Here is a 12,480-nt window from a genome sequence, read left to right on the forward strand (position 1 = left end):
AGGGTTTTGGGGGGGAAGGAGGGAGGATTTGCTGTTTGTGTTTTGCTGCCTGTCCCATTGTCGGCCTGAGAGCAGTGAAGATCCTGTCTCTCCCCTCACCATCGTTCATTCTGACATTCACTTCCTTTATCAGACGGTCAGCAAACTGGTGATCCAGGAAGCCAATGTTTCCGTCATGTACAAGTGTGTTGCCTCCAACAAAGTGGGTAGAGATGAACGGCTGATCTACTTCTACGTGACCAGTGAGTACCACCAGATGCCAGGGAGGTCTGTCTGTCAATCTTGGGTCCCTCCAATAGGCAGGTCCCAAAGCCACTTAGGGCGTTATAAGTCAAAACCTCAAACTCCACCTGGAAACCCAGTGCAGAACCCAGCGAACCGGTGCCGTGTGCTCACAATCAGAAATTCATCTCAGCAAGCCAGTTGCATTCTGCACTAGCTTCGGCTTCCACGTTAATTGGAGATGTAACCCCACATAAAGAATCCTGGAGAAGGCTGGCAAAGGCACAGATCCTGGTAGCAAACTTAGCATTTAAAGTAAAATGTCATTATCTTTTAGGTTTCAGAGTAACAGCCGTGTTAGTCTGTATTCGCAAAAAGAAAAGGAGTACTTGTGGCACCTTAGAGACTAACCAATTTATCTGAGCATGAGCTTTCGTGAGCTACAGCTCACTTCATCGGATGCATGAAATCATGGAAACTGCCAGTTTCCACAGTATGCATTCAATGAAGTGAGCTGTAGCTCACGAAAGCTCATGCTCAGATAAATTGGTTAGTCTCTAAGGTGCCACAAGTACTCCTTTTATTATCTTTTAGGCAGCCATAGATGGGGAGAAACCAGCTTGGTCACTGCTGCAGGTTGTTGTTTTTTTTAATTCAATACTGGAAAAACAGTGCCTATGTCAGCATCTTCTCAGACTCTGCCCGTTAGTCACTGATTGTGAATCCTTTCTCCTTACACTATCCTGCCTGCCCTGGAATGGAGAGTTCACAACCTTATTCTGTAATAATCGTAAAAGTCAGAGCCTGCAACTCTCAGGTGTATCTGATGCAACAGTACCCTCTAGTGCTCTGTAGGGTAACTTCACTCTTCCCGGTTTGCGTTCGGGTCCTGAGACACTTGGCAGGAGCCATGGGGAATTCTGAGGGTGCAGGGGAGAGATTAATTTGATCTAGTTGAGTTTTTAAGAGCTAGAGACTGACAGTACTGGCTAAAGCCAGGGATCGCACAGTGAAATGCTGCGTAAACTTCCTTTACACAATCCTGACCTGCAATACCCCCTGCTGTTACAGGCCCATGTCCCTGCTATGTAGAAATTGGGAGTTGGACAGGATTTCATAGTGATTTTGTGACTGAGGGCTGTGTGGGTTATATGCTGTTTGGGGGTGGAGCCTGCCTGCAAAAAGCCCAGCACACAGTTGGTTTCTGTCTGAATAATTAATAACAACACTGTGTGCGCGCTCTGCCAGTATTTGTGTATGCAAATATACATTTTCGTAAGCAGATTGGGTAATTGCATCCCAAGTAATCTTCTGTGTGTGCACTTGCCTAGCTTGTATGCACAAATGCCTGTTTGGATGTGCAAGTGGTGGGGTACAAACACATTTTTGCAGAAGCAGGAAGCGGTTTAGAACCCTGTGTTTTAATATCGGACCAGGGAAGTAAAAACCAAAAGCTAAATTCAGACCCTGCAACCTTATTTCATTTGTGACCCAAGCTTAATTTGAGCCTAGCCCTTCAGTTCACCACCTGTGACTCCTCTTCGCTTTAGCAATTTCTTAGCAGCATCATGCAGGTTATCACTGTGCTTTGGGGAGGTTTTTTTATCCCTGTCTATATACAAGACGGACTCAGAGTGCGAAGCAGAGGGCGACAATTCCACCCTGTAAGGCAGTGATGCACCATGGAGCCTTAAAATCTCAGTCACACATCCGTTTCCTTCCCTTGCCTTCCTGGCAGCCATTCCGGATGGATTTGAGATTGAATCCCAGCCTTCAGAGGAGCCCACTGAGGGACAGGACCTGAAACTGAGCTGCAATGCTGATAACTACACCTATGAGAACCTGCAGTGGTACCGTCTGAACCTCTCGAAGCTGCACCACGAGGAAGGCAACCCACTAGTCCTGGACTGCAAGAATGTCCACCACTACGCGACCAAGATGCAAGGGGAGCTGCACTTCGAACCCGACTCCAACGACGCTGCCCTGCTGCTCACCATCCCGAACATTTCCCTGGGGGAGGAGGGAGACTATGTGTGTGAGGTGCAGAACCGAAAGACCAGAGAGAAACACTGCCACAAAAAATACATCTCTGTACAGGGTGAGGAGCGTGGGAGCAGGCAGAGTGACTCTGTGATGGTGGGCGTGATGCAGGGCAAGGAGCACACAAGGAAGCACCGGGATGGGATGAACAGGGCCTGAGCAGCAAGGGGTGTTGGGTATGAGAGAGTTCTCAGCACTGCCTGTCTCAGCCTCACCCAGAAGGGGCTAGATACTCAAAATGTACAGTATATTAGGACCCCTTAGAATTCTTCCCCCTGTATGGGTCAAGATGGTCTTCAAAGCAAACAATCTCCTGCTTGTCTTTAATCTCCTCTTTGTCTGGATGCTGCTGCTCCTTTAGCCCTCGAGGTCCCCAGACTGAAGCAGAACCTGACAGACATATGGGTGAACGTCAGCGACTCGATAGAGATGCGTTGTAAGGTGGATGGCGCTCACATTCCTGACATCAGCTGGTATAAAGACGAGAAGCTGGTGGAAGAGGTTTCAGGTACGGTTGGTTCAAGAGGGCGGAGTTGAGGTCAGGGAATCTTCTTCCAAAGGACAGTCAGGCAAACTAGATTTGAATCATGGCCCTGCATGCCCTAGTTTAGATCCCGCTACTAGATCGTTGGGCTGGAATATCTCTTTTAACCAGGTTCTGCCACAATTTGACTGTGTCCTCATTGGCCAGCCAGACCACATTAGGACCTGGTGCAGGCGCAGCTGCATTTATGCCATGCTTACACACAGCTGGTCAGAGACCTGTGCAGACAGGAGTTGCTGGACTATTACAGGGTGTAGCAAAGTTAGACTCTGTCCATACTCCATCTGAAACGGCAGGCTGCTTTGGTCACTAGATACTAGGGCAATTAAATAGTGGTGCTGCTAAGCGCTTCTGGCTTATTTTCCCTGAACAGCCTGGAGGTTTTGGTCTGAGAGTACGGTTTGGTCAGGTAATGAAACCATGTTGCAGGTTACGGAGGGGGCTAGTCTGTGGCATGGTTTAGCTGCGCGGCTCTATGTCAAAAAAAAAAAAAATCCTCATTCACACCACTCCAGGGAAACTTGCAGGAACCCTGCTAGCAACAGTAACATTTGCCGGCATGTCTTCGGAAGGGCTGAAGGGAGAGGGCATGCTCCAAATGGGATGGCTTCATAGGCGGTGCTGTGCACATGTGAGTGCTCTATGAAACTGGAGCCAGTAATGAGAGCGTTCCCCGCTTTCCCTGCAAGGGTTCCTTGTGCTCTGAGTCCTGCATGTTCCAGTGGCTTCTAAGAGCCACTTCCTTAGACAGGCCCGGAGGGGCTTTTTATAACCTAGTTGGAGGCCATGTCTGGATGAGGAAAAGAGGCCATGTTCTGTGACGTGTTAGATAACATCTTTTAACTAATGGTCTGTTAGACCAGATCCTGCACCTACTGGAAAGTGGGCAAGCCATGCTTAAAACCTTGTTAGCTGGTTGTGGGCATGTGCAGTGGGAAGCCTAGGCTAATCGCCCCGACTGTTAAAAGGCTGCATTGTATTTCAAGTCTGAATTTGTCTGGCACGGGAATCCCCTCCCTCCGGAAACTGCACCAGCTCACACTGATACCATTAGCCTCTGTACCTTTCAGGGATTGACCTAGCGGATTCAAACCAGAGGCTGAGCATCCAGAGGGTGAGAGAAGAGGATGCTGGGCTCTACCTGTGCAGTGTCTGCAACGCCAAGGGCTGCGTGAACTCCTCAGCCAGCGTCTCTGTGGAAGGTACCGCCAGCATCCTGACCCCAGGGAACAATCCCCTCAGACTCTGGGAGTGTGGACAAAGCAGGAGGAGTAAGGCCCCTCACTGCTTCTGTGTGCTCTGAGACAGCCGATGCAGAGATGAGAGTGAAGGCCCCTCCATCTTTGCTGGAGTGAAGGTGCCAGGAGGAGGAGTCCAAGGGCAGCGCTAGGCCAAGCTTGGATACCCTCAGGGCAGCGCAGCCCTCCTTCCAGAGAGGGAACAGGGCTCTCACAACAGTGTCTGTTACTCTCCTGTGCTCAGCCCCATGCGAGAGGGAAGGCATAGATGCAGCTTCTCCAACACCTGCCTCACAGTATACTCTGGAGTCCATGATGAGGATGGGGCAGGCTGGAACAGGCAGTGGAGAATGAGCATCTCTTTGACTTGGCAATTTCCCTTCCCGTTCTGCAGGCTCTGACGACCGGACCAACGTGGAGATCGTGATCCTCATTGGGACCGGGGTCATCGCTGTCTTCTTCTGGATCCTCCTCATCCTCATCTTCTGCAACATCAAAAGGGTACGTTGCCTGCTTTTACCCCTGCAGTGTGGAGCCAGGGAGGGAGGGTAGGAGAGCAGCGGGGAGAATGAGATATGAGTTCACAAGGCTCCTGCTTCTCAGGGTGGGAGGTCTAGCTGCAAAGGTGATCCTCAAAGCCACTGCAGCGTGTCCCTAGTCCTAGCATTGCCAGCAGGATGATCACTGGATGGTGCTCTGGACTGGCTCCCTTCCAAGTACAGGGCTCACAGCAGCCACAAGGAAGGAGGCAGAATGGTGTTTGGCATTGGAGAAGAGGACCCAGAACAAAGGGGGTGAGGGAAAATGGGGGGAGCCCCCAAGCCCCCCTTCAGAATGATTAAACCTACTCTGTGGTGCCAGAAAACAATGGAGTCAGGTCGCAGCACAAGGGGGTAGGATAGAACAGGAATCGTGTAAGCGTCTCCCCACTGGAACTGGTGCTGAACTGCCCAGTCACACCCCCTCTTTGCTGATTCCTGCAGCCCGCCCACGCTGACATCAAAACCGGCTACCTGTCCATCATCATGGACCCTGGAGAGGTTCCCCTGGAGGAGCAGTGCGAATACTTGCCCTATGACTCCAGCAAGTGGGAATTCCCACGGGAGCGACTCCGGCTAGGTGAGAGCTCTTTGCTGGCCACAGGACAGACAGGGCCCTGCTATGCACTCACCACCAGGCAGCTGTGAGCCTCTTGGCTGCATCTGATGGTTGGGCTCCAGCTTTTTCGCTCTCTCTCCTTCTGTGTGTCCACTACTTCCTTGGCTTCAGGGCCACCACTTCTACCTTCAAATGTTTCCTGGCTCAGCTATGCTTGGCAGATTTCTTTGTCTCTCCTCGGCCACCATCCTGGGACCTACTGTGGATTTCTGGATTGTATTCCCTTGCTCTCTGAGGCCCCTGTATTCCTGGGACTCAGGAGTCACTCTTTTGTCATGGCCAGGTCCCCAAAACCAGGCCCCTATAGGACCGTGCTCTCTCTCTGTGTGAACAACATGTGCTGTCCTCTCTCTGAGAACTCTTGTACCTCAATGTAAAAGCTTTTGGAGCTAAGTAGCTCTCCCTGTGAGACCCTGCTCCTGTCTACACTGGGTGATGAGTGAGGAGGAGGAGAAGCTTGGACAACTTTTACGAAATCATTCCCCAGCGGTGGCTCTGGTAACACTTTGGAAGGCCACCACCAATGCTTCTGAGTCTCCCAGTGCTCCGTCTTTCAGCTAGGGTCAGAAGTTGGTCCAATAAAAGATACTACCTCACCTACCTTGTCCCTCTAGTATCCTGGGACCCACGTGGCTACAACAACACTTCATAGGGTCAGGTATGTCATTTTGCCATTACAGTCAGGACGCCTGGGTTCTAACCCCACTCTGTGACCTTTGTCTAGTCACTTGGGGCCGGATTTGCAACCCTAGCTCACACTGCGTATTATCTTACTGGACTACTAACCCCATTGATTTCAGTGTGGCTACTTGTGGAGTAAGGTGCAATTGTGAAGGAGCACAGATATGAGAACCTGGCCCTTAATCTCTTTGTTTCTCCTTCTGTGAAATAGGTATAATAATACTAATGTACCAGGCAGGGGTATGATTAAGGGCTGATTAGTATTTGGGACCCAGGGAGGGAATTTACTATCGCAGAGCTGTGTTACTATTTGTGTCCTGTCTGATGTGGTGGTTGCTTTATGAAAGAGCTCCTGGTCTGGAATTGATCACACTCCTCCACTCCATTCATCACCTCAATCCAGGGAAACCGCAGAGCTCATAACTCTGCCACCCCATCGCTCGGGTCCATCTCCCACTCAGGAGTATTCCTCTGTTGGACATGGCTTACAACTCAGAAGGGCCAACAGAAGAGCAGCAAATGTACTTGAAGCCTGGGGCTTCTGGCTTGTCCAGGGCATGCATCTCCTTTCAGCTGTCCTGAGGGAACATGCAGCTGCATGGGCAGAGTGTGCCAGCCTGAGGGCACATCAGAGCTCCAGTCTAAAACTCAGCGCTAGGAATGACTCCACCACCCTGAGAGAGAGAGAGAGAGAGAGAGACATACACACAACACCGCTCCACTCCACTTCTTATAGCCTACAAAGGGTTACACAGAGTGCTGTGTATGAGAATGCCAAGAACTGGAATAATGACATCAGCCCTGGCCATTCTGCTCCAAGGTGTCCCACACACCTTTCCCACGCACTCCGCTCCAGGGCAACAAATGGCACCTCACCTCCGCGAGCTGTTTCCTTCCTCTGCTTTGTCAGTGCTGGGTCTGTCTCAGTTCCCCCCCTTGTCCTTTCTCTCATTATAACCATCTAAGCAGGCAGCCACCTGGGAAGGGTGCACGCTGCACTTCTTCCTCTTCCTTTGTCACTCCTTTTCTCCTCCTCGCCGTTTCCTGTTTTGTTTTTGTCCCATTCCCCAGGCTCTGAACCAGTCCTCCATGACGCTCCCTTTTACCCCATGTTTTCCTCCTTGGCAGGTAAAGTCCTGGGCCATGGTGCTTTCGGGAAGGTGGTGGAAGCCTCTGCCTTTGGGATTAATAAGAGTAACAGCTGTGAAACTGTGGCAGTTAAAATGCTGAAAGGTACGAAGATGGGGAGGCATGATGAATGGTTTTTGTGGATAGCAGGGGATTAGTCATCTGCCTGGGAACGTCCATCTGGTTAATATCTGTCTTTCACAGAAACATCTCGAGTGATTTAAACTGATCCCTTGTCATCGCTAGAGCACATACCTGCGCTCATGCCATTAAAGAGTCCAAGGGCCCGATCCAGCCCTTGGTGACGTGAATGGAGGTTGGATCATGCCCTAAAGGAACAACCTTCCTTCTTAACGTTTAACTCCGTGGCCTTTGACCCTGTTGACCTCTGATAAGTGATGTCCTGTCCCCATGCAGGTCCAGTGGAAGAAGCATGGCAGAGCAGACAGGGGAAGGAAGGACAAAGGGCCAGGTTTTGAAAGGTATTTAGGTGCCTAACAGAATTTTCAAAAGTGCCCAGCTCTAGTTCTGCCACAGATTGGAGTTAGGCACCTGACGTGCTTAAATACGTTTGAAAATCTCACCAGGCACCCATCTGCATCTTTAGGCACCTACATACTTTTGAAAACCTGACCCTAATTGTGTAGAACTGTTTAAAGTCTCAAATTGGTAACATAGTCTCTAGATCACTGCACGTCTGACAAAGTACAATAACATTAAGAATCAAAATATTTAAAAATCAGTTCTTTCATATAGCTGCCAAAACTCGAGTTCAGGGTTCTGCTGGAGTTAACGCCAATATTAGACACCTAAGAGGCTGTACATAGAGCAGGAAAACACTCCTTTCCTGCTTCATTTCAAGAGCTTGGGTGATATCAGTGGCTCTTAAAGGAGAGATACAGAATCCTGAACCCCACTCTCGGCTTGTCAGTGAAGGAGGAGCTGCTTTTCAAATTGTTTGCTTTCAAATGTGATTGTAATTCATGTTTAAGCGCCACATTCAGATCAGAGGTAAGTAGATCAGAACTCTGTTGAAGTCAAGAGAGTTGAATCTGCCTTAGGGCCAGTTTCAGAGCTGGAGTAAAATTGCATTCTACAGATTTGAGATCTTAAACTTCTGTGGCCACGTTTTCAAGCAGGCCCCTAAAATGGCACCCTCCTTTTCTGCATGTTGCCCATTTGGATAAAAAAAATCACTTTTGTTTGCACGTATTGGTTACCAGGCATATATACAACTACCTAACATGTAAGCAAAAGGGGCAAGCACATAGAGAGGAACATTTGCATGTGGAAACCAAGTAACTAAGGCTGTCAAGCAATTAAAAAAATTAATCACGATTAATCACGTGATTAACTGTGCTGTTAAACAATAATAGAATACCATTTATTTAAATATTTTTGGATGTTTTCTACATTTTCGAATATATTGATTTCAGTTACAACACAGAATACAAAGTGTACAGTGCTCACTTTATATTTATTTTTGATTACAAATATTAGCACTGTAAAAAACAAAAGAAATAGTATTGTTCAATTCACCTAATACAAGTACTGTAGTGCAATCTCTTTGTCATGAGAGTTGAACTTACAAATGTCGAATTATGTACAAAACAATAACTACGTTCAAAAATAAAACAGTATAAAGCTTTAGAGCCTACTACTCCACTCAGTCCTACTTCAACCACTCGCTCAGACAAACAAGTTTGGTTATAATTTGCAGGAGATAATGCTGCCCGCTTCTTGTTTACAATGTCACCTGAAAGAGAGAACAGGCATTCACATGGCACTGTTGTTTCCAGCATTGCAAGATATTTATATGCCAAATGCCCTAAAGATTCATATGTCCCTTCATGCTTCAACCACCATTCCATATGTCCATGCTGATGATGGGTTCTGCGCGATAATAATCCAAAGCAGTGCGGACCGACGCATGTTCATTTTCATCATCTGAGTCAGATGCCACCAGCAGAAGGTTGATTTTCTTTTTTGGTGGTTCGGGTTCTATAGTTTCCGCATCATATGTTGCTCTTTGAAGACTTCTGAAAGCATGCTCCACACCTCATCCCTCTCAGATTTTGGACGGCACTTCAGATTCTTAAACTTTGGGTCAAGTGCTGTAGCTATTTTTAGAAATCTCACATTGGTACCTTCTTTGTGTTTTGTCAAATCTGCTTTGAATGTATTCTTAAAATGAAGATGTGCTGGGTCATCATCCGAGACTGCTGTAACAGGAAATATATGGCAGAATGTGCGTAAAACAGAACAAGAGACATACAATTCTCCTCCCAAGGAGTTCAGTCACAAATTTAATTAACGCATTATTTTTTTAATGAGTATCTTCAGCATAGAAGCATGTCCTCTGGAATGGTGGCCAAAGCATGAAGGGGCATATGAATGTTTAGCATATCTGGCACATAAATACCTTGCCACACCAGCTACAAAAGTGCCATGCGAACGCCTTTTCTTAATTTCAGCTGACATTGTAAATAAGAAACAGGCAGCAGCATCTCCCATAAAGGTAAACAAACTTGTTTGTCGTAGCAATTGGCTGAATAAGAAATAGAACTGAGTGGACTTGTAGGCCAGAGGTGGGCAAACTATGGCCCACAGGCTACATCCGTCCTGCAGGACCGTCCTGCCCAGCCCTTGAGCTCCTGGCCCAGGAGACTGTCCCCTTCCCCTGCAGCCATGCTGCCATGTGGTGCAATGCTCTGGGCGGCGGGGCTGCAGACCCTGGTCTGACCCGGTACTCTGTGCTGCATGGCGCAGCACGGCTACCTGTCCTAGTGCAGCCACGCTGCCAACCACCGGTGTTCCAGGCAGTATGGTAAGGGGACAGGGAGTAGGGGCAGGGTTGGATAGAGGGCAGGGGAGTTCGGGGGGTGGTCCGGGGCGTGGATGGGGTCGGGGTGGTCAGGGGGCGGGGAACAGGGGTTGAATGGCGGCAGGGATCCCTGGGGGGCAGTCAAGAAGGAGAAGGGGGAGTTGAATGGGGTGGTGGGGAGCAGTTAGGGGCGGGGTGCATGGGGGCAGTCGGGACCAAGAGCCGGGGCGAGGTGGATGGGGCAGGGGTCCCCATGGGGCAGTCAGGGAATAGTGGGGGTTGGCTGGGGCAGGAGTCCCGGGGGGGCTGTCAGGGGGCAAGAAGCGGGGTGGTCAGATAGGGGGCGGGGGCCAGGCCATGCCTGGCTGTTTGGGGAGGCACAGCCTCCCCTAACCGGCCCTCCATACAATTTCAGAAACCCGATGCAGCCCTCAGGCCAAAAAGTTTGCCCGCCCCTGTTGTAGGCTCTAAAGTTTTAAATTGTTTTTTTTTGAGTGCAGTTAAGTAACCAAAAAAAATCTATATTTGTAAGTTTCACAATAAAGAGGTCACACTACAGTACTTGTATGAGATGAATTGAACAATACTATTTCTTTTGTTTATCATTTTTCTAGTGCAAATATTTGTAATAAAAATAATAATATAAAGTGAGCACGGTGTACTTTGTATTCTGTGTTTTAATAGAAATCAATATATTTGAAAATGTAGAAAAACATCCAAAACTATTTAATAAATTTCAATTGGTATTCTATTTAACAGTGCAATTAATCGCGATGAATTTTTTTAACCTTGATTAATTTTTTGAGTTAATCACATGAGTTAACTGCGATTAATCAACAGCCCTACAAGTAACTATTCATCTCAGTGCACATTTGTACATATGGATGCACCATGTAAAATCTGTGGGAGCAATTTCAAAAGCCCGTTTGAAAATGTGTCTGTTTGTGACTACATTTTTCCGGAAGTTTTGCAGATCCCCTTTAGGTGCTGTTGTTTTCTGACTTTGAGGCCTGGCAGATTTTGTTTAAGAAGGAGCTCCTTCCACACAAATTAGGAAAATCTCCACAGTGAAACAGCCAAAAATTGCAAATCCCAGAGGTGGTGAGATTAGGAGGGAGGAATGTAGCAGAGAAAATGCTCATGATAAAGGAGGATACAAATTGTGAGTTAAATTGAGTCATGGAGAAATAACAAAGTATCTTTCTGCCTAAATTACTACCAAGACACAAGGCCTGATGCTGTTCATGTTCTCTGGGGAAAATGCCATGTAGAATGAGCTGCTCAAAGAGTACCTTTGGGTGTTTAGAATAGTAAATGGACTAGAGAGTGAACTCCTGGGTTGAAATCAAGCTGGAGACTCTGAACCTGTATGTTCCTATCTTCAGTCAGGATCAGAAAACCCCAAATTCCTTTTGTTTCCCTGAAATGGGTTTGTGGCTCATCACATCAGCTCAAGAAGTCAAAAGGCCAAGTTACAAGTGTGTGTGTGTGTGTCTAAATCTGTGTGTCTATAACCCTTGTGTGGTAATTTATCCGTGAATATAAACCACTTCCAACTACCCCTGGCCTAAATGTGTCGGGCCCAACCTGTGTTCGCTTTTACTTCAGTGTTCTACATTAATAGTCCAACCCACCCCGCCTTCGAACAGTGATTCTGCAGGGCTGAGGTTATTACTTTATAAGCTAATATTCAAAAGTCCTAAAGCCATATCTACACTAGTGCCATAACCATGTTGACAAGAATTGTTTTAACTCAGTTATGGATCATGCTGCCATGGTTTGGAGGCTACTGGGGATAAAGCCTCAGTAAAAAGAAGGGAGGAAGAAGGGGCTGTAATTAAGGGGGAACCATAATTCAGTTCATTTGTTTCCAGAGGGAGCTACTGCAAGTGAGCACAAGGCGCTGATGTCGGAGCTGAAGATCCTTATTCACATTGGAAATCACCTCAATGTCGTTAACCTGCTGGGTGCCTGCACCAAGCCCAATGGTAAATATCCAAGACCACCAAGGCAGCTGGCCGTGAAGTGAAAAGCTCTTTCACCTCTATGCTGGGCATCATTCCCTCTGCCTCACTCTGCCATTTCCTCCGTTGTGTGTGTGACTGTGTAGGTGTGCATTAGCGTAAGGATGCAACTGTTTGTATTTATTTGTGTGTGTGTGTGATTGTGTATGTACTGAGCGCAATGGGATTGTGTAGTTGTGTAAATCAAGAGAGATTTTAACCTCATGTCCTTAACTCTGCCCCAGGAACTCCTTTGTTTCTTCTCTTCCAGGCCCACTCATGGTTATTGTTGAGTTCTGTAAATATGGAAACCTCTCCAACTACCTGCGGACCAAACGGGAAGGATTCAGTCCTTACACGGTATGTAGCCTCCTTCATCTTGTGGCATCTCTAAGGGCCCTTCCCATGATTAGTAAAGGAAGAAGAATATGTCTGGCTTGGAATGAGCTTAACCCTGACAATAAGATACAAAGACCTCATGTGTCAGTTCCACGTAACAGTGTGTTTGATGTGTGAATGCAGAGAGTAAATTTCTTCCTGTCCAATGGGAGATTGGTGATTCAAGGCCAGGATTGGGCTCTATTGGTGGATCAGAGTTGGGAAGCCTAGGATACAATGAATGTGTCAACTGAGTTACTGCTG

The 12,480-nt window shown here is 47.7% G+C and overlaps 1 protein-coding gene across 4 annotated transcripts in view; it reads left to right on the forward strand.

The window, feature by feature from the left end:
* FLT4 (fms related receptor tyrosine kinase 4) overlaps window positions 1–12,480 on the forward strand; it is a 105,700-nt gene that overhangs the window by 80,115 nt on the left and 13,105 nt on the right. For 3 of the 4 annotated variants that reach the window (XM_073355357.2, XM_073355358.2, XM_073355361.2), the window contains exons 12-20: window positions 134–242; window positions 1,961–2,320; window positions 2,624–2,770; window positions 3,877–4,008; window positions 4,439–4,545; window positions 5,028–5,163; window positions 7,012–7,116; window positions 11,710–11,823; window positions 12,110–12,198. In XM_073355357.2, the coding sequence (XP_073211458.2) occupies window positions 134–242; window positions 1,961–2,320; window positions 2,624–2,770; window positions 3,877–4,008; window positions 4,439–4,545; window positions 5,028–5,163; window positions 7,012–7,116; window positions 11,710–11,823; window positions 12,110–12,198 (1,299 nt within the window). The remainder of the gene's footprint in view (window positions 1–133; window positions 243–1,960; window positions 2,321–2,623; window positions 2,771–3,876; window positions 4,009–4,438; window positions 4,546–5,027; window positions 5,164–7,011; window positions 7,117–11,709; window positions 11,824–12,109; window positions 12,199–12,480) is intronic. The other variant, XM_073355360.2, reaches the window with a different exon arrangement.

Source organism: Lepidochelys kempii, chromosome 8, assembly GCF_965140285.1.
Source record: "Lepidochelys kempii isolate rLepKem1 chromosome 8, rLepKem1.hap1, whole genome shotgun sequence".
NCBI classification, from domain to species: Eukaryota; Metazoa; Chordata; order Testudines; family Cheloniidae; genus Lepidochelys; species Lepidochelys kempii.